Source organism: Leptonotus elevatus, chromosome 8 (genome assembly GCF_054856555.1).
Source record: "Leptonotus elevatus isolate MCC_2025b chromosome 8, RoL_Lele_1.0, whole genome shotgun sequence".
Taxonomy (NCBI): domain Eukaryota; kingdom Metazoa; phylum Chordata; class Actinopteri; order Syngnathiformes; family Syngnathidae; genus Leptonotus; species Leptonotus elevatus.
This window is the reverse complement of record NC_141246.1, coordinates 16,423,061-16,444,914: the sequence shown is the minus strand read 5'-3', so window position 1 is coordinate 16,444,914 and position 21,854 is coordinate 16,423,061. Positions and strand designations below refer to the sequence as shown.

At 40.0% G+C, this 21,854-nt stretch overlaps 2 protein-coding genes across 3 annotated transcripts; one reads left to right on the top strand and one right to left on the bottom strand.

Moving 5' to 3' along the window:
- The first annotated feature begins 408 nt into the window (after positions 1–408).
- Positions 409–6,781, top strand: LOC147169967 (transcription factor AP-4-like). 2 transcript variants are annotated; one of them, XM_086082641.1, is made up of 7 exons: positions 409–755; positions 2,858–3,023; positions 3,175–3,273; positions 3,421–3,591; positions 3,742–3,888; positions 4,101–4,268; positions 4,586–6,781. In XM_086082641.1, exons 1-7 carry the CDS (start codon positions 667–669, stop codon positions 4,739–4,741), a joined length of 996 nt encoding a protein of 331 aa, XP_085938767.1. In that variant the 5' UTR covers positions 409–666; the 3' UTR covers positions 4,742–6,781. The 2 variants fall into 2 exon arrangements, with proteins under 2 accessions (XP_085938767.1, XP_085938768.1); XM_086082642.1 differs by lacking the exon at positions 409–755 and adding an exon at positions 783–932.
- Positions 3,944–21,188, bottom strand: wdr19 (WD repeat domain 19). Its single transcript, XM_086082640.1, has 37 exons — positions 20,955–21,188; positions 20,427–20,518; positions 20,279–20,344; positions 20,068–20,193; positions 19,728–19,843; positions 19,525–19,640; positions 19,278–19,358; positions 18,276–18,388; positions 17,951–18,124; positions 17,806–17,876; positions 17,560–17,726; positions 17,217–17,337; positions 17,032–17,138; positions 16,815–16,931; positions 16,545–16,700; positions 15,000–15,147; positions 14,259–14,472; positions 13,738–13,897; positions 13,499–13,609; positions 13,310–13,419; positions 13,147–13,204; positions 12,187–12,333; positions 12,017–12,099; positions 11,854–11,937; positions 11,615–11,761; positions 11,313–11,437; positions 11,107–11,216; positions 10,804–10,872; positions 10,647–10,724; positions 10,221–10,317; positions 10,017–10,141; positions 9,073–9,154; positions 8,504–8,654; positions 7,733–7,856; positions 7,554–7,630; positions 7,256–7,372; positions 3,944–4,689 (listed from the first exon to the last, which is right to left on the bottom strand). The coding sequence occupies exons 1-36, from the start codon at positions 20,958–20,960 to the stop codon at positions 7,258–7,260; spliced, it is 4,044 nt and encodes a 1,347-aa protein (XP_085938766.1). The 5' UTR covers positions 20,961–21,188; the 3' UTR covers positions 3,944–4,689; positions 7,256–7,257.
- Between the last annotated feature and the right edge of the window lie 666 nt (positions 21,189–21,854).

The window sequence follows — 21,854 nt, the reverse complement described above, 5'->3', positions numbered from 1 at the left end:
AAATAATTACAATTGAATTATAAATCATTTCAAATTTCATGTCTAAAGGAAAGAGGAGTACATTGAAATTAATAATTAAATAAGCGAAGAGGAGCAAGCATTTAGCCATTTTTAATGTATTCTGAATTTATGCCATTAAATAATTGAATTATAATTCGTTTTAAACAATAATTAATTACACATTGACTTAAGTTGTTGTCTATGGATGAAAGTTTTCCGCGCCCCTTGAGTGCTCCAAGGTGAAATCCAGGAGCGGCTCTCGTCTTCCACACACACTCGCGGCGGCTCTGTTGGCTTGTTTGTCTTACCGGAAGGAGGCTGATTCCAACCAGCTGTTTCCCGCCTCACGCAGATCAGCTGCGCGCACGCACACAATCACACGGTAGGCGGAGGCAACAGACATACACACAAACACGTAGTAGGCGGAGGCAAGATGACACACGCGCGCGCGCACACACACACATTGGAGGGAACCCCATCAGCTGTGAACAGCTACAACTTTTGTTTTTCGAATCCGTGTCTTCTCATCACCGCGCGTCTTGCGTGTGAGTGACTGCTAGAATATAGTACAGTAACTGTGCGTTTTGTGGCACATTTTTCCCCCGAAGGAGAGAAGTGGGAGGGAGAGAGGGCAAAACACGCGTTTCAGGGGGTGGCTTTGAAAGCATGGAATATTTCATGATGCCGACAGAGAAGATACCGAACCTCCAGCAGTTCAAGAAGACTGAGAAGGATGTTATCGGGGGACTGTGCAGGTACGTTTCGAAGCACGTTGTAAATGTGGCGGTGCGCTGCGGTCTTGACTCCACGCAGCGGGCTAGCCGTTAGCTGCTAGCATGCGATAGTTTGGCAGCAAGGTTGTACAAAGTGGCGGATTACTACCGGAGTTGCAGCCCTTCCGTGCGATCGGACGATACATAGAGTCGCCCGTGGTATGTCTTTCGTCAGCGGGAGGGTCAAGCTTTGCCCCACGGGACAGCTTAAGGGGGCATTCGCTCCCAAAATATGTAAATCAGCGACATGAAATTGATACAGCGCATTTCCAGTCGAGCACGTGGTGGTTAACGTGTTCGCCACAGTCTCGCTGTTTTGAACCAAATTCGGTTCATCAAACATGCATTTTGGAACGCGCTTATTATTTATAACATTTTGCGTTGGACCAATGTGAAGACGTTCGGACCATTAAAGCTTGCGTTGCGACTTTCACGTTTATGTCGCCGCGGTTGCGCTGCTAACTGCCAAGCTAACACAGCGTGACAATTTTCCAACCGCGCTCTATTCTCGTTTAAAAGCCTGAACTGGGCTTTGGGGGTTTTAGCGAGCACACACGTCGGGCCACCCCCGCGGCCATTAATCGTGTTGTTTTGGGGAGTGCAATGAACGTTAAGAGTTAGCTTAGCGCTAACGGTCGAAATCATTGTTCTCCTCGGTGCCCGGGGGCCTTCTGCTGCCTGCCTACCGCCGCTGCTTCTGTGCTCAGCGTGGACTGGAGGAAAGGAGAGGAGTCACATTTCACTGTGCTGCTACCAGCTGGCCGACGCGCCCTCCGGCGGCCATGTTGTAGGTGCGCAGCTCCTGGCGGCCACAACAGAAGCCAACAGCCGAGCTCGTTTCTTAGAAATACATTTAAAAATAAACTTCGCCACGCCGAAGCCCTGCAACGCTCATTACATAAAAATATTTATAATAAGATTTAAAATAACGGTCAGGTTATGGTTATGAATAACTGCGTATTCGTAGTAGCTGTACTAGTCAACATATAATTTGGAACAACTGATGCTAGCTTAAGAGCGAGCCCGGACAGTTCATTAGGCACACCTGGGTAGGCTACAGGGGGCGGCCTACAGCAAACATAAATACAAACAAGACTAATAGGCGGTTAAATTAAGCATGCCACAATGGTACTAAGAACTACAATCTTTTGGAACCTTTAACCAGATATTCCCTAAATTAAATTTAATACACTTTTTAAATTAACGAAATGAATGAAGGTAAGAAGAAAACTAGAACGAGGGCATGAAAGGACAGAACAGAAGGAGGAAAATGGAGGAAAGACGTATGATATAAAAGGAAAGCAAAAAAACACATCATGTTAACCCTGGCTAGAAATCTGAAACCCAAACTTCAAAGTTTCACATTATTTTGTAATGTTTACACTTATCTGGGCATTTTTTTAAGGAGCATTATTTATTTATTTATTTTTAATCTGATGCAGTACTATACAAACCAAATACATGTACCCATGTTGAATTCTGTCAGCACCGTTAATACCTAAGCAATATCATCTTTGTAGATGTATTTTTTTCCCGTGATGGGTCCAGTGAAATAAATGCATTTCACAATCGTTTTAAACACTGTTTTGTTTTTCCTGCCAGTGTTACTGGCTAGTAACCACAAAGTTGAAAATTCAGTTTTGCTGTCTGACCTTGAATGTTTTATAAACATCTCAGATCAAGTTCTACCGGTTTGTTTCCTCAGGTTAGTTGTCTGCTCGTAAATCTCGTTTTAATGGTTAACAGTTTAATGTGGATTACAACTCATAGGGTTCATTTCAACTCTGTGACCCAGAAGCGGTTCAAGCCAAGGAATGTGAAGATGTCAAAATTAAGTCTTAGTAAAGTTCGGCCAAGTCTTCTATTTTAGTGTCTGTCGGATCCAGTATTATGTTTTATTGTGGTTGTATTTTTGTCCAGCATGGATGCTTTGTGTGAGAGTCAATGGCACGTCTTGTCAACTGACGTATCGCTTCTGTCCAACTTTTGAGCATTTACATTTCCTGTGATGATGTTACTAGCAGCTTCTACTAGACTCATATTAATACAAATGATTACCTAATGTCTTGTGACTTTTCTTTTAGTCTGGCCAACATCCCCTTCAGTCCAGAGACGGCCCAGGACCAAGAGAGGCGAATCCGACGCGAAATCGCCAACAGCAACGAGCGGCGACGCATGCAGAGCATCAACGCGGGTTTCCAGTCTCTTAAAACTCTCCTGCCCCACACAGATGGAGAGAAACTCAGCAAGGTACATAATCATAGAGTTGAACGCCCTAGCGGAATAGTTGAAAATCCACCATATAGACACCTTTTTTTGTTGTTGCTGTTTTTAAGCAAAAAGTGTTATCCATTCTACTTGGTGTAAACGGAGCTTTATTCACTTTTGGTTCTCGCTACAGGCGGCCATCTTGCAACAGACTGCAGACTACATCTTCACCTTGGAGCAGGAAAAGACGCAGCTCATGTCACAGAACAACCAGCTCAAACGCTTCATACAGGTATGCCAAGTGCTGTTATGTTGCCCTGACAGCTTCTCTCACACCTTGTGTGAACCTTTGTGCTCTTGTTCGAAGCATAATGTTGCTTTAAGTCAGTGTATGGTGTGTGACTGTTGTGACACCCTGTTCCCCCCTATCTGACTGCAGGAGTTTAGTGGTTCCTCGCCCAAGAGGAGGCGAGCCGAGGAGAAGGATGAAGGCATTGGGTCTCCTGACACTCTAGATGAGGAGAAGGTGGAAGAGCTGAGGAGGGAAATGCTCGAGCTGCGCCAGCAACTGGACCGAGAACGCTCTGCACGCATGCAGCTGGAGGAGCAGGTGAGCATACCATTGAACTAAGTTGCCGGATGTTTCGGGTCCGGTTAGAAATGCTGAGAAATGTGTTTAATAACTGACGTCTTTCACACATAAAACGAGATTGTATGAAGTTGAGCTGGAACTACAGTCTGTTTACGTGTTTGGATGCAGGTGCGCTCTCTGGACACTCAAGGGCACCCGGATCGTCTCAAGGTGATCACGCAGCAGGTGGAGGAGGAGCACGCGCAGCTCCAGAGCCAGACGCTGTTACGGCTGCAGCAAATCCAAGCTGCAGACAGACCACCTCACAGTCCGAAGGTTTGTCACAAACATTCATACATGTGAAGTTCACCTCTATAAAAGACTCATGGCAAAAAATACAAATGATTTTATTACAAACCACAAGCTACAATTTTTGCTTGTATTCAGAATAATTAGACATGACTGAATACATTACTGTTGCGTATTTACATTGTTGAAGTGACCTGTTATTTGCCTACAATGTAACAGCGAATTTTATGCACCGTCAGGTGGTAGCCCCTCCCACTCCCATCGCCTCAACCCACCACCCGACAGTCATCGTACCAGCGCCGACACTAACCCAGCAACCCCATCACGTCACCGTGGTAACCATGAGCTCATCTCTCCACAACAGCACCGTGTCCACGTCGAGACAAAACTTGGACACCATTGTGCAAGTATGTTCTTTGCATGTTTTAGATTATCCCACAGCATGTGCACAATCGAATGGCATCCAATATGTGAGCTGTATCAAAAGGGGTTAGAAATGCCTATAAAGCACTGGGGAAAACCCTAGATGTCGATACTCCTGGTGTACAGTATCATACTACAACCAAAATATTAGAAACAGTAGAATGAAATACAACCACAATAATAGACATGTCCCAAAAAAATATCTGACACAGCTCTCATATCAGATCCATTGGATTGTGGAGGTGTACCTCACATTGTGACTAATTGAATATTTGCTGCATCATCCGTTCGCTCCTCCCAGGCGATCCAGCATATCGAACGCACTCAGGAGAGGCGAGCGAGCGCAGAGGAGGAGCAGAGACGAGCTGTCATAGTAAGCCCCGCCCACGTCGCCATGGACACCGCCTGCTCAGACACAGACACGGACACAGAGGGAGAGGACTGCTCAATGAACTGATCGTGCCGTGAACTCACAAACACTTAACACCATCTCACTGTAAGATTCCATCCAGAAGCTTGACTACTTAAAAAAAAAAAAAAGTCTCTCAGAGCTCCGGCTTCCTGTGGTGAAGCGCTTTTCTTTGTCGCTCTCGTATTGTAAATTGTGCGACTGAAAACGAGGAGTGGTCAGCGTACAGAGGAGGCCAAGTGGGGCTTCTTGAGGCTGCTACTCATTAGTCCGTCCTCCCAGTTGTTTTCCATTGCCAGGCGATGGCGATATTATTTGTGCTGCAAATTGACATTTTTACTACAATAGAAAACTGAATGTAATACAGTAAGCAGCAGCTCCTGACTTTTTGATTAAGAAGAGGGGACTTAGAGTTGCAGTTATTTCTTCCCCTAGTCTTGTTTTTATAAATAAGGCAAGTCACGCAGACTTAAATTACACGAACGATACTAAAGGAAAATATTTTACTTGAATGAATATAATTATCAGCTTAAGCCCTTAAAATAGATTTTGAAGAATATAAGCTATTGAACGATTGACCGTTTTTTAAGTGTTTTGGGAAATACTGTCCACCCTGTCAGGGTTACGGAACTGCATTCTCTTATGGGATTAACTTAAAAATTGGATGTTTATTTGGTATGATAAGGAACAGGTTGCCTTGAGATCCAAAATGTGAGCCACCCAAAGCGCATCTGCTGACTTAAGGCGAGAACTAAATGTTGGTTCACCAGTGTTCTGGTAACAGCTGGTGGGCTTTCTCAGTCAGTCTCAGACAGCTTGACTAATTGATAGTCTTTTCTTTTTTTTTGTTAATAAAAAATGAAAATGTGATGTGCTCTTCAAATGCATTAGCCTGCATGACGATTTCACATTTTCCACCAAAGACTCCCAGTCGCAACTTCTGATCATGGTTTGTTGTTTTCAGTGACTCTGCACTTGAAGTGTTTGCTATTTATGCAATTGCATCTTCAGTCCATTTATACACAAGGTGAATATTACTATGCACCGCTAATAGGTGTGTATGTCACACCAACAGTATAGTTGTGACGCGCTTCTATCAAAGAATATCATTATCCTTCTTACGAGGTGCTGTTTGCCAACATGGTGCTCTGCTGACTAGCACTGAGTTGGAACATTTTCAAACGTGGCAAAATTTGTCTCGTGTGGTTTCGCTGGAATATTACTTAAGTGATCAGTGTTGTTAAATACAACGTGATCGGTCACTGTTTAATTGAAATACCACAATAGTCCAAAATGAGCACTGGCCAAATCTCATCTCTGAATCGCTTTATGTTGTGATGTTCTTCTGGAACTTTTTCTTTTTAAACTGGAACTCTGTGTTTCTATTTCCAAACACAACTTAATGCTGTAAACATTCCATTTGTTTGGAGCTGTCTTTTCATCTCGTCATTTCTGTTGCAGACTGAATGCATGCTACTATTGTGTTGTGTATTGTGTAACAGGCATTTCCTTTTTCTTTTGATAAACATGTTGAACGTGAAAAGGGTTTAGTATGTACGTGGACGCTGCTGCTCACAATCTGACATCGGTGTTCCATCTGGTTAGGCTAGTTTGTTCCATGCAATGTGGGAAGTAAAGGGCTTTGGGGATGGGTTGGAATTCTGTCAAATGGGAGGCCACAGCCTAAAGTCAACCTGGACTTTTGGTGGGTACAACGGAGAAAAACTTTTTCAACAATAAGGTCTGTACAGTACACATTGTATTTCAGCACTGATGCCTTTCAGTGAATTTTGAGCTATTTGGTTTAAAGCACTTGCTGTCCTCTACTGCCTCAAACAATGATGAGGAAGTTCCATTATTATTATTATTATTATTTTTTAAGTACGCTCTTTACTGACAAATTTTGTTCAATGTGATCTGCTTTTCTGTCTTTCCATCATTATTTTACATTTGTTGGTGTTTTATATTTTTGTCGTTTTTTTCAGTCCGCGTCGATGAGAAACTGTTATATTTTTGTTTAAAAAAAACTTGGGTAAACAGTCCTTTGTATAAAGAATAAAAAATAAAATTTGTACTTTTCTATGAAAACGTGCTTGATCTTTAATTTACATGATTTTTTTTTTTGTCCAGCAAAGGCATAATGATACTTAAGTGTTTAGTTGCCACAATGTTCACATTGAAGACTAATCAAATTTTGTACCCAAGGTGTGCTGTATTATGAACCACCATTACCTACAATACGTACATGGATGACATACTGTACATCGTGTCAGGTAGTGTGAGCCTTTAAGCATCTTCGTTGATTGGCGGGGTTAGTTACTCTTAAAAACTATTCTCAATTTTGCCCATTCATAGAAAATGAATACAATAACTACTCAGTAAATTAAAGACCCCTAAAGTTTTGAATGTTAACAGTAGTGAGTTCACATTATACTCTACATCTAGTTTAAATGAGTGCTTCAGCAGAAAATTAAAATTTTGTAAAAGTTCATTTGAATTCTATTAAAATTCTGCAGGCTGACCAAAAGACAGCCATTCTACATATTACACTTTCACGCTCACCTTCACTGATCCACTTGATCTGTCTGCAAGTGTTTGGAACAATCTTTGATCTTCTTCACTTGCTGGGCACTCAGAGTCTCTGAGCACATAGGACACGCTGTCTCAGTCTCCAGTAACCTGAAATCATTCAAGGACAAAGCATTTTAGAAATTCAAAGCGCTATTTTTCAAACGATACTGTAAAACCTGGAGTCATAATAAACAATGGATTCATTTTGTCTCACCGAAATGTGGCTTTGTCAAATTATTTATAGCATCAATGATCGTCCCAATTACAGCGTGTGCATTGTGTCACTTACAGGATGAACTGCGAGTAGAGTGCAGGAAATTCACAATGAGGACACATAGACCAGTCTTCTTTCAGCATATGACGACCCTATCATTGTGGCGATTAAGCAAAACAAAATACACAAGACGTGATTTTCGAGGAGGAAATTGTTCAAAGTGTTCAGCCCAATGAATGAAAGCGCACACTCACTGTGGCGATGCAATAAGGCAGGTTGTTCTTGCACGAGATGCACAGCAGTTCATTCTGCGGAAGCTGGAAGCCACAGTACGGACACGGGGTAGTTTCCTCTTCCAACTCTGATGTATCTGGACGCCTAACCAAATTAAAGTCACGTATGAAGGAAGTTAAAGATAGGTGACCACATGATGTATCCCACTGAATATGGTGACAGATCATTCGTAGATGAGGTCAAAATAAGGCTTATGTAAAATAGTTCATTTTGATAATAATGATATAATCTCATTGTATAGGTTATTTTTTTACAATACATTTAATTAGGCTAATTTAACGAAAACCATTTTAAATGGATATACAACATTGTATTACAATTATATATTTTTTAACATTCACAATTAACAATGATTGTGTTGTATTAATGAATAAAATATACACAAATGAATAAATTTTAATCAACCAATTTTAGAAAGAAAAAAAGTGAATGCAATAAATAATCCAGGACTCTTGACATGTACCGTAAAAACTATATGGATCTGATTAAAGTGGGCTGTATGTACCCACTCTTGAGTTACTAGGTAGCTGCTTCATCTAATGGTGAAGTTAATAAAGTACAGTTTAATCACCCCTTCATTAAAGACAAAACAAATTTCAAAAAGTTAAAAAAATTAATCAATCAACATTTTGGCAACTTTGTAATAAAACAAAGCAGCATGTATGCGTGTGCTTGCGTGTGGTATGTGAATTTAGTTGATGTGAGGAGAGTTGGTCATGACGGTTGCTCACCGAACCATAGCCTCAATCTTCTTCCTGTAGTTCTGGTGTATCTCATTTCGGTACTCGGGGCGCATGAGCATGGCGGCAAAGCCAAAAGCGGAGTTCTTCAACCCGGCTCGATGACATTCAATGACCGCCGATGTCAGAATGGGCACAACGTCTGTGGCAACACAACAGACCAGTGAGACCTTGGTAAAATATTTTTTTTTGGGGGGGGGGTAGCAAAAATGAACCAATTACAAATAATTTTATATCATTAATAATTTCATTTCAGGAGTAGAATTGAATGATCTGTTTAACAAAGGATGTAGCTAGGTGGCCAGCACCCTGAGGAGATGTTTCAGGCATTAAAAAAAATCAAAATCAAAATATGACTTAGGCCATTATTTTAGAGGGCGATATTAGGTTCACTGAAGACAGTCTATAGGTGTCCCTGTGAATGGTTGTTTGTATCCAGTGATTGACTGGCAATCAGGCCAGTGTGTACGCTGCCTGTGAACTCAAAGTCAGCTAGGATAGGCTCCAGCCCACCTGCAACCCTAAACAGGATAAGACGTTGAAATTGTGTCATGACTCACGTGCAGGAAACTTGCTGATATTTTTGCTGACACGGATGAGCATACGTGCCCCTTTAAGGTGGTCTCTTCTCTTGATGTGGATCTGTATGGAAACGCACTTTTTAATATTATGTGTTTCACAAATTAAAACAAAAGCTACTGTGTGTGTGTGTGTGTGTGTATATATATATATATATATATATATATATATATATATATATATATATATATATATATATATATATATATATATATATATGATAAAAACTGCTGGATTTTATTGGTTAACTCATATTCCATGTGTATATATATATATTGTAACCTGAGACCTAAGCAAAAGTGATCTCATTTTCACTCGTCAGGAAGCGGCAAAATGGCCGCCTTCTGACACTATATATATATATATACACATGGAATATGAGTTAAACAGCAAAATCCAGCAGTTTTTATCAGTGTTAGAAGGCGACCATTTTGCCACTTGCCGACGAGTGAAAATTAGATCACTTTTGCTTAGGTCTCAGGTTACAACCAATCCCAGTTCAACTTCAGAAAACAGGTGAGCACTGATTGGTTGTTGCCTGAGCCCTGATCAACTGTGATGTCATCTTTAGTCGACAGCAAGTGGCAAAATGACCGCCCCCTGAGATGGATGAAAACGGCTGGATTTTGCTGCATAACTCATATTCCACAAATGTAATATTAATCAGAATGTCATGTTTAGACTAGTGAGGTCACATATTATTGTCAATAAATTATTAAGATTGACTTCTCCTTTAATGGAACAATCTATTTATTATTTTGATATTCAGAATGTTTTTCTTCATTACAGAGACAGAATTGTGAACTCAAAGGAGCCAAATAAGTTTACAATAAACCTATTTCACCAAAAATATGTTATTGTTTTTTCTGGCTATCAATTTTACAAATGCATTTCTACCAAAGCTATTTGTTTTATCAACACTCACTTTTCCCAGCAGGTAGGAGTGCAGAATCATCAGGTTAGTAGCCATTTCTGCAGGAATCTTTATCTTGTGGGCCTGCAGTTGTGTGTACATGCTGAACAGCACGTTATGAGAGCTACGATAGTTACCTGATCGAGACACACAAAAAGCACAGTGTATTATGATGCAATGGTAGGTAAAAAGTTTTTGGGGTGGAAGGGATCCTACCTGCATTCTGCTCCTCCCTAGCGATGATGATGGCAGTGCGAGCGGCCTCCCTGTACTGCTGTAGTGCCATGTAGAGTCGGAACAGGTACTTGGCATCCTCAAAATTCAAACCACCAAAAATTTAAAACGTGCTTAAAACATTTATTATAATCCCACATTCAGACATTGCTGAGGCAGAAACTATTTTCAGATAGTTGCTTCTAGATGAAAGAGCAGACACATAATACAGTCGTTTTTGTAATTGTGCTATAGTTGCTGTGTAATTGGAGTAATTCAAATAAAAGCATTATTTATTATCTTTGTAAAGGGCATTGATGAATCAGCTCTTGTGTTTTATCTCACTCAACTCAGGGAGCATATATAAACAGTTTAGGCTGGAATCGTCACAATAAAATGTTAAATGTTACAACGTCATGTAATCATCACCTTCGGGATGCCATCGCTCTCTCCCATGAGGTATTCTATTAGCAAATTAGTCAGGGAGGTGTCTTTGGCTTGGCCCACCTGTTAGTAAACACACACATAATGTACATGCATTTTTAATGTTGATAACAGTGATTTTGCACCGCATGTGATCTCTCACTGTCTCAATGGCCAAGTCCAGAGCCAGACTGTCTTCCGTATTAGGACACTTGAGGAAGTGCTTCAATGCCTGAGGGAGAGAACAAGAGAAGTTGATGCTTTAGCCAAGTGATTACTGAGAGAAATTATCCAAATGTAACTGGTAATTAACTGGTCAGAAATTATTTTCAAGATTTACGACAAATGTTCTGTTTAATGTTCTGTTTGTTCAGTGACACTCAGAACAATTAAACACTCATCCACTAGGTGGCAGAAGGTACAATTAACCAGTCAACCATCCATAGTGACGAAAGAGAGCTCCTACTCTGCTGTATTGTCCACACTTTTGAAAGAATTTCCCAGCTTGCAGGTGGTTCTTCTCTGCCTCAAAGTAGAGAGCGATGCTCTGATAATCCTCCAGTGTTGCATCAGAACCTGGTGAACACACAGCAGCGGTCGTGTGCATTTGTTATTTTGCATTAGTCAACACAACAAATGGGGCAAAACTTGCAAGAGTTGATAGTCGCAGACCGATTATGTCCGCGTAGACCTCCATCTGTCTGTGCTGCTGCGCTAGCTGGAAAGCTTCATCGTTGCACTGAGACAGCACCAGGAAGTGGATGGCCGAGCCGTAGTCATTCAACGACAAGAAGAATCTGCAAAGACACAAACCCCAAATTAGATCTGCAAGTTGTTTTTGTTTTGTTTTTACAAGAAATAAACCTATTGGTAAAAGTGAGTGTTATCTTTTTGTCTAGGCAGACATTTTGATACAACTTTTGTATTGAATCTCAGTATGCGGGTGTACTTAACCACACACTCTTTTGTCCCACCTGGCCACCATCTTTGCTCCTTCAATGCTCTGTGTCTCTCTGACAATGCGAACAGCACCTTCTGGGTTTTTCAGGTGATCCAGCAGCACGCGAGTCACATTGTCCCAGTCTTTAGCGCTCCCATAGGCTTGTGCTGCCTCCTTATAACTGATGAACACAATCATTTACGTTGGTTTCGAGGATTTTTTTTTCTCTCTCAAAAAGTCTTGATTTCATTAGATATGTCAAGAAGAACCTACTTCCCATCCGCCTCTTTGGTTTTAGCATACTGCAGGTGGATCTTGGAAGAGGTGACATTAGGCAGCAACTCTCCCACCTTTGCCCTGAAAGAGTTGTTTCAAGGTTGACAACTGAAGAACACATTCAGGGTCTGAGTGCTGGTGTTTTCGGGCCTCGTCTCACCAGTTTTTGCAGCGAATATAAACCGATGCTGCCTTGTCGTAGCACTGTCCTTTTTCATAGAGCTGAGCAGCTTCAGAGAATTGCTATGAATTAAAAACAACAATATAATACATACACAAAAATAATACAGGCGTTTAGATACACAACAGACACTAAAATCCAACTCTTACCTTCATACTTTCCAGTATGGCTGCACATTCTTTCTTAAGGACTCTATTTGGGTGCTGAATAGCCAGTGCCACTCCTCTCCTGATGTCACCCATCCGAATGGCCATCCTGGCTACACCTGCTTGGCATACCTCATCATGCTCCTGGAACTGCAACACGGGGGAAAGGATAGTAAGAAAATAGTAGACCAGAAAGTACAACATTCATTAATAATGATAATAATAATTATTATTATTATTATTATTATTATTATTACTACAGTGTCACCTTTATCCAAACCAGACAATGTTTCTTCCTCACCAAATTATACTATTGACTTTAGAAAACTAATGGGTTACCATGTGCTCACATGGTAACCCATGATAGTACTGCTCCAAAGAAAATAATGATCAGTTTTTGCTTTACACTATTAGAAAGTTATTAATTTCCCTATATGTTCATTATTGTGCTTAAACGGTTATACAATATTGCATGCCGAGAGCTGTTCCTCTTATTTCTGACTCTCATGGCAAGGCATTCACTTCACACTTCATTAAGACACCAAACTGCAAACCTCAACCAATAGCGATAACAAATTATTCTTTTTAAATATTGCTTCAGGGTCAGGAGTATTGGAGCCAATCCCAGCTGACTTTGGTCAAGAGGCAGGCTAAACCCTGAACTGGTCGCCAGTCAGTCGCAGGGCATAGAGTATAGACAAACAACTGTTCGCATTCACATTCACAGTACACCCGCTAAGGACAATCCACTGTCGTCAGTTTATGAAAGGTGAGAATAAACCGGAGTATAAAAACAAAAAAAAAAACATGCAGGCATGGGGATAACATGCTAACTCCACACAGGAAGGCCAACCTCAGTATGTATGTAAGTATATACAAACAGAAAAAAAAAAAAAAAAACTTAACTAAAATGTACTCATCTCCTTATTTTGTCAGAAAAGAGAATGAATCTATTGCACTTACTTTATTATTATGAGTCATGCCTTTCTCATAGTGCGCCAGAGCATTCATGTAGTCTCCACTAGAGAGTAAGAGAGAGAGACAGACAGAGTGAGAACCAAATGATGCATGAGATCAAACATTTCAGATGAAAACATGATTAGGAATGCTCTGGGTGTGTATCTACATAAACTCCAGATGAACGGCATATTCTTTGGAGAGAAATGGAATCTGGTCTTCTGCTAATCCCTTGGCTAACTTCAGAGCGCTGTCCCAGTGCAGCAGGTCTCTCCTCATCTACAAAATAAACACAATTCAACTTACAACAAGTTATCTTTGAATATTTAAACCCAAAAAACGTGTGTGTATAGCTCACTTCCAGAGCAGCGATGGGGCAGCTTGAGGCCAGATAGAGGTCCTGAGCAAGACAAAAGTCCTCCAGGAACATAGCCAAATGACCTGCAAGTAAGTTATTATCCTCAATGCCCTATGAACGAAAAAAAATAAAAATAAATAATGTTTCTTCATGATTTCACATATTTCATACTTCAATTACTAGAAACGCCCAAGATACTTGTCCAGCAATGCCCAAACCTCCACCACTCATAGTTGTACCTGGATGGCCTGAAGCGACATCACCATGCCCACATTGCCACTCATGCGGTAGAAGTGAATGGCCAGCTCGACCTCCATGTGAACCAGACAGGCTTTGCCAATCTCTGCCTTGTTGGCCTCATTGCCCTCAGTCAAGCACAGATCCCAGGCTTCATAAAACCTGAGGAGGGACACAAGCGCACACAAGTCAGAATTCTCTACGCTTCATAAATGCAACACCACCAACTGCTGTCTTTGTAAAAAGAAAAGACTAAAAACACTTGAGAAATACACACAAGGTAAAACAGAAAAGTTAATCAAATCCCCGTGCAGGATGTTTTTAGATATTTAAAACTCATAAGGAACATTTAGGGACCAGTGTCAACACTAACTAGAAAATATAAAAAATACAAATCTGGTTAGCAGAGTTAACAGGGAGAGTTCTTGCTCTGACATGAAACAACGAACATTTGAAAGAAAATTATGAAAACTAGTGTCAAGAAATCAAGGCTCTCCAATCAAAAGCAGCAGGCCTAACTAACCTCTTAAGCTGGAGGGCCTGCGTAAGCTGTTTGCCAAGATCTGGCTGTGACCCAGACGGTGTGTTTGTTGAGTGTTCAAGGAAGGAGTGTGTGCTCAGAGCCACTTCACTGATCTTGCCGCTCTCCGTCTGGCACGTCAGCACGCCGTTGTAGAGCAGCAAAGGCTTGTGGGAGGAGAGAAGTGGAGTGCTTCCCACTAACACCACTCGTGGGCCTAGGTGACCAGGAGATGTGAAATATCAATTAAAAGGACAGCTCTGTTGATCTGGTCACTAGTCAATCACATGATCACTCTGAATGGCATTGACCACTACATTACACATGCCTACACCTAAAACAAAATAACAACAATAAAAAATGTTTAAAGTGAAAGTCAACCTTAAACATTTCTTGACAATAATATGTTATATGTGACCTCACTAGTCTAAACATGACATCCTGATTAATATTACATTTGTGGAATATGAGTTATGGAGCAAAATCCAGCCATTTTTATCCATTTCAGGGGGCGGCCATTTTGCCACTTGCTGTTGACTGAAGATGACATCACAGTTGCTCAGACAATGAGCAATCACAGCTCACCTGTTTTCTGAGGCTGAGCTGTGATTGGGTGTTACCCGAGACCTGAGCAAATGGTCGCCTTCTGATATTGATCAAAACTGCTGGGTTTTGCTCATATTTGACTCATATTCCACTAATGCAATATTTCCCAAAATACTGTATTTAGACTAGTTTCCCTACCATATATTGTGGTTTTATGCACAGCGTAAGTATAGACTTTGTCATCGTCGAAAGCTACAAACACGACTCTGTCAGCGTGCCAGTTGTCCCACAGCACTCCAGTGTTGGTCGGGGAGAAGTTTGGAAGCTCAAGGCACAAATCGGCTGCCTGGAACGACACATGAACGGCCAAATTTGAGCAGGGATACAAGGCCACACACTGCGCACAGAGAAACTGAACAAAACATACAGTATTCTACTGATCATCAGAGTTTAAAATAAAGACATTTTACTTTGAAAAATCAGGTGCATCCGCATGTTCCTCATGTCAAACAACTCATCTCGGTTACATAATAGGTAAGTGAAAAAAGTAGGCCCAGAAGCTAGCAAAAAATTATTGAAAAGCAAATGTCGATGGAAAGCTTCTGTGGAAAGGGGAAGGACCAAATGATGACACAGAAGGAAAAGTGCCCACAAATTCCAAACAAAGAAAGCTGCATTTTAGAGACAATATCAGAAGTTTATCGCTACAGGTGATTCTCATGGACCAAGCCCATTCTGTGTATAATGTGGCAACAGGTTTACAAATGCAGCAATGAAGTCTTCACGACTGCCCAAAAAGAATACCTTTCCAACGCCAAACCTTTCTGCAAACAATGAATCTCAGAACTGTGAGACAGACATCCTAACCACTAGGCCCACCATGCGGCCAAAAGTATAGCTATTAAATGATCTTTATGGGAAAAAACTATAGGTCAAAATGGTCACCGTTTTCAAGTCACGTTAAGATGGTTCATTTTTGTACCCACTTTTGGCACAAATGCCTTGATGTATCAACTAGGGCTTGGTATCGATTCTAATTTCCTCAATTGATTCAATTTTGATTCACAATCTATTTCGTTTTCCCCCCACTCAATTAGATTAACTTCAATTAAATTTGATATTGATTAATTATGGTACATAAATTCAGCTTAAATATCAAGGGCATGATATAAACTCCACAAACATTAAATTCCAAATTAAGTTTTGTGGAAGCAGTAACTGGTTAAAAGTTTATTCATGAAAGTAATGGTATGATCACTCAAGTGTTACAAAAACATTGATATCACCAAGGATGGGAGGAAAATATTTTCATAATTCTAATTCAATAACTGAAATAAAAAGATTCTGAATTGTCTTAAAGTGCAATAAGTCAGGTCTTTCATAAATGTAACAAAATACTTTTAAATCCATTGGAACAGTAAACTTCAAGAAAACAGTAAGATCAGCCTTTAAAATTTGATTTTCTTTTTCATTTATGGGAAAAAGAGATATAAAAATAATCAATTTGTGGTTTTATGAATGGATATCAGACCCGAAAAAGGAAAATCGATTTAATATCAATTATTAATTTTTTTAAACCCAGCCCCAGTACCTACCAAGTGTTTGTGGGACGGGACCTAAAAGGTTGGTTGACAATCGACTATTAATTGTGACAATGGAAATAGAAAAGGAAGAACATGTCGTTTCTAAAATGTTCAGCGGATCACAAGTGTGTCCATCATTGTAAACACTGCATGTACTCACACTTGAAAGGGTGAGTAGGAAGCCACTCTTCTTGTCATCAATAAAGACCAACCGTGTGCCGTTCACATCGGGGAAAACTTTACTCACTGCCACAGCGTGGCTATAAGTGCTCACAGTTTCCCAATCCTCCACTAGGACACACACAGCGTTACCTAACTGGAAGAGCAGCAGAAGAATACAAGAAATTCCGTGAACGGACATTGAAACAGGAATTATGCAAGTTTTCTTTTCTAAATGCAGATAAATGAAACACGAATGAATGAGTCTTACATCGGTGCTATAGTAGAGGAAGTCAGCGGTGAGAGCGTGGCAAAGGATACGACCTTTTCTGTCATCATCTGGGAACAACTTCATCTGTTTCCTCTCCTCCTGCTCACTGCCATCAATCTACAAGACAAACGAGGTAACATGCTATGGATTTTGTTTTTTTGTTTTTGTAACTGGCTAATGAGCTAATAGGCATAGTCCGCAAATAGTCGTGACTTACCATGTGCAGTTGCACTTTCCCATCAAACAATGCTGCAGCATATTTTGCATTAAGACACATGTTGGCAACCGTCCCGAAGTACTCGATCTCCTTTAGTTTGGTAAAAGCTAAACATAAAGAGTCCAGTAAAACAAATTGCGTGAAGTGATTTGACTTAATGATTGACTGTTAAACATGACACACACCAGATTCTTGTTCAAGTGGTGCATAGAACCAGGCTTTGTTGTTCATCCCAACAGCAACATGGTAGGGTCCCACAGCAATGAAAGTTGGTTCGACTTCCACTTGAATGGTCACAGGAGGTATCTGCAAAACAATGGAGTTACGAAGGCGCACAGTTGAGTCTAGTGAGGAGTCTCGTCTCTCGCAACTGGGATAGGCTCATACTTGACCCTCTTCAGTTTTTTATCAGTTTTATTTAGTTAACTGAAGTGGCATCAAAAGCAACACTTGACCAAATAACATGAGTTCATTTTTACCGCAGCCTTTGTTAAGTCAGTTTTGTGTTCCAGTAATGCAAGTCCTCACCCCATAGTTTGACACTGTGACCTCCAGCAGAGACGTAAGGTAAGCCAGTCTGGTTCCGTAGCTGTCCCCCAGAATCGGAAGCTTTGTGAGGAAGACGTGAAGAGTGCCTTTCTGTGTGGATACTGCCAGCAGTTGGCCATCATCTGTCCAACTCAGCTGGTCCAGACCTGAGCAGACAGAGTCAAAGACACGTTGTTGGCACGGTTGGTAAATTTCAAACTACTGTATAGCAGGAAACTTCCTCACCTTTCGTCTCATCCTCCAGCTGAATCACATTGCTAATATATTTGAGGTCAGAGAGATCATGGATCTTTATGCTGCAATGTATACAGAAATTTGGTTTGTTTCATCTTTGATCACTTAGTTGTTACCGCTATTAAACTGTACATACCTATTGTCTCCACATGACGCTGCCTTGTTTAATGCTGAGGAGATGGCTACACTGTTAAGACTGTCTTTGTGATTCCGGGCCTGGCAGAGCTCATGCCCAATCTCTCTGATGTGAGTAGAAATGACCACAAAGTATCCGTGCGAGAAGCCGATCAGTATATACCCATCACCAAACCTGATGGAAGTGGAATAAAAAAAAAATCCCAGAGAATATTAGTCATGTGTCTTTTGCAATAATAATAATAATGATACAGAATTATAGTGTGTTTTTTTAATACCCAAAGACATTGTGTAAGGTTCATCGTGTGTGTGTGTGTGTGCTGTACCAGCGATAAGAGACGATGCGCCCGTAACTCGCTTCAAATGCCAGCTCATACCAGTCGTCTGTATTGGTGACGCTGAAAAGGACCAGGATTTTCTTTTCCACGCAGACACTCACCTACAGTAAAAATGCCAGTAAGTATAATATGCAATGTAATTCTATAATATAGGGATATAGGGTATATATTGGGCATTTTGACCAATATCGATATTGGCTTCTTCTTTTTTTTTTTACATCTGACAGCTGATACAAGGTAAATCTAAACCCATTTCAATATCAGGGAAATAGTAATTAAAATTTTTAGTTAACATTATAAGAGATGCTGCTGACACTGGGAACCTTCTGAACCTTTAGTTTTTGTTCGACATTAAAACAAAGAAATGTGAAAGTTTAAGATTTCAGGTATTTTAAAATTTTCGGGAAAAAAAATATTTACTGTAGAAAACTATAGAGAGCTATGGTATTTACTTTTTTAAGTTTCCATTTCACTTTTTAAGACGTACTAATTACCCTGGGAGAGCCCTGAACATTTTGCTAGAAATTGAAAAGAATGTCTATTGTCTAAGATTTAAAAAAAAAAAAGGCTACATTTTGAAATGTTTGAAAAATTGTTCAATAAACATATTGTAAGACATTACAACAAAGTCAAGGTTGGCTTTTTTTTTTTAGTGTTGACGCTAATACCCCCCCCCCTTTTTTTTTTTTACTGAAAATGAATATCACCTCCAAATATCGGTTATCATCCTCTTTGACTACTAATAATTGACATCGGTGTTAAGATGAGACATCTTTGCTGACAAACTCAAGTCCATTAAAACAAACAAACAAACAATAAAGCAAAACACAAAAAGCCCAACACAGTGGAATAGGCACACAAGAAATTAACCCTTGGTTTAAAAAACATACAGTCCTTATCGGTTTATCTCTACCATAAAACACACGGCACTTTGATCAAAACAATGCAAGTGGTGTAAGAAAGTGTGCCTAAACACACACAGAAACTCACAGTGTTCTCTCCTTGTGAAGTCCTTTCACTTGTCTTCATCATAGAAAAGTAAATGTCTGCAGGTGCACCGCGCAGTTTTATCTACAACAAAAACATGTCATCTTAGTACAGTGTTTCTACATGTGGTTACTATGATCTGATGATACTTGTATTTCCCGCACACAGGTAGCGCACCTGTAAATGATGACTGACCCATACGTGCAGTTGCACGCTGACAATGTGTTTTTTTTGTATTGCATGTGACTACCTCTCGGATGGTGTCCCCCTCTTGATTGCTGATGCTCAGATTGTTGTCATCGCAGCCAAGAGCCAGTAGATTCTGAGCATTCCAGCAGCCACAGGTGATTTTTTTGGTATGTTTGCCTACCATGCACGACGAACAGAGTTGAAAGAAAATCACAAAAAGTGAGTTGAAATGCTGAAAATGATCATGCTTGTTATGTCATGTACCTAATATTGGGATCTTGTGTGAGGTCTGCTGATTGTAGATTAACAGGTTTCCTTTGGCAGTCCCAGCTGCCAGCAGGGGGCCCGTTTTTGACCACACGATGAGAGAAATATGATCTCTGTCAGGGAAAATGCTTTATTTTTTATTCATTCCACCTCCAAAATTGGTTTGTTTGTCTGAGCAACTTGGGTAATACTGGTAGTAAATCTTTAGTATTAAATATACAGTAAAAAAAACAAAAAATCTCCACTAGTTTTATTTGCCATTACTACATTCTAGTTAATTATATGTAGTTATTATAGCAAGACCTTTGCAACATATTGAATGCAAGTATACTCCTACCTCATTCCACTATCTATCTTGGATGTTTTATTGACACTGGCATCCCAAAGGTATATGGAGCTGGATTTTGCTGCTATCACTGCCAAAATGTCCCCATCCTTGTCCCAGTCCATCCCCACACAGCGTCTGAGTGAGTGGGGAAAAAGAAAAGAAACAATTATTTCAACAACAAAAACATTTTTGCTCTCAATTGTTTATGCCCGACACGTACCCAGGAAGGCTGATTTCAGTCAACTTGTATCCATGGCGATCAAATATTTTCACTGAGCTGTCTTGTCTGTTGGGTTGCATACAACGCATTGTGCATGGGATTAGTCAGGTCAAATGTTGGATTTAAAGAAGGCTCCATTTTCACTCACCCTGCAACAGCTATATAATTTCCAAGGGATTTCTGCCACTTGTACAATAACTTCGAGCCCATCCAAGCATTGTCTACGAGGGTGAAAATGCTCTGTGGACACACACAAAAAGACATGTGGCTCCAATAAATTCAATGCATTTCAACAGACACAAGTCACACAACATATCAAACATATTTTTACTCGCCCAGGAAATTGTATGGCAGGCAAATAACCTAATCTTTTTTACTGTACAACTTGTACATCAAGTGTAGAAGAATAAATACTTGTTGAGCACAAGCAAATTATTTAATTACAAGAAATGTACTAATCTATTAACTGTGTAATGTACTATACACTTGATTCATTTAACAAGAAGCTGATATGAAAAAGCAGTTTTACATGTCAAAATGTTTTATAAAGTTTCGTCAGCTAATTAGCACTACCGTTAGCAAATTGCTAGCTAAGTGAAGACATATTCATCCCTTTGAACTCAGTACTGTTAAGCAACTCAAAAATAAAACAAATATATATTTACGTAATACCAACCTTCATCTTGATGAGATTAGATACTTGAACGATCTGTTCTGTTCGATGCGTGCAGCGGTTTGATGACACAATGTTTTTACCTCGTTTAAAATGATTTTCAGTATACGTTTGAAAAGAGATTAATTACAGTAGTGGGCAGACACATGGTGAAAGAATAAGTTTGTGGAAGACGTGAATGTGTGAATTTGCAGACGCCAAAGCGTCTGGAACAGAAGTCATAGCAACAGTCCTTAGCCAATCAAAATCTTTCATAGATCGCTTCCGGTTTTGTAAACCGGATTTGAGGGAGTCCGCCTGTCTCATGTTCCGACTAGGAACATGAAAGGGGAAATTAAATATTTTTCAAGTTGTATTGATGGAGAATATAATTTCAGCGTGGTTACAGTCTGTGTACAATTTGAGCTCTAACAGTCGTTACTGTCACGCGCAAGACTGGAAAGTAGTTCGATTCCACCAAGGGAGAGTTTCTTTCTTTCTTTCTTTCTTTCTTTTATTATTATAGTTTTTAGTTACAATTTCTCACGAAAGAGCGATTATGTCCTACAGGTAGAATTTTTTTACGTCGGCCAGGAGGGCATAACGTTGCATTCAGAATAGTGATGGGTGATTTTTTATTCATTTATGTGTTTAAAAAAAATAATAATAATACCGAAATGTATGTGTGCGTGTGCCTGTACCCAAATTAAACACATGGAAATAACTGACCATTGGATAATTTTAATGCGTTCGTTTAGTTAATTGATAACACATTACTCGTTTTTTTATGAAGGATGTAAAAAATAAAACTTAAAAAAATATATGAATTACGATAAATATAAATTAATGTAACCCCAAAATGACATTTTACTTGGAGAAATAAACCATAAAGTTGGTGACCAGGATATTTCATCAAACTGATCT

What these genes read in the sequence shown, in the direction of transcription:
- LOC147169967 (XM_086082641.1), top strand. Translation starts at nt 667, where the DNA reads ATGGAATATTTCATGATGCCGACAGAGAAGATACCGAACCTCCAGCAG. An exon ending in GCATGCAGCTGGAGGAGCAG is followed by an intron (nt 3,592 to 3,741) that starts GTGAGCATACCA and finishes GTTTGGATGCAG; the next exon opens with GTGCGCTCTCTGGACACTCA. An exon ending in GACCACCTCACAGTCCGAAG is followed by an intron (nt 3,889 to 4,100) that starts GTTTGTCACAAA and finishes ATGCACCGTCAG; the next exon opens with GTGGTAGCCCCTCCCACTCC.
- wdr19 (XM_086082640.1), bottom strand. An exon ending in ACCACTTGAACAAGAATCTG is followed by an intron (nt 17,139 to 17,216) that starts GTGTGTGTCATG and finishes CTTTATGTTTAG; the next exon opens with CTTTTACCAAACTAAAGGAG. An exon ending in GCCCCATCGCTGCTCTGGAA is followed by an intron (nt 13,420 to 13,498) that starts GTGAGCTATACA and finishes TTTATTTTGTAG; the next exon opens with ATGAGGAGAGACCTGCTGCA.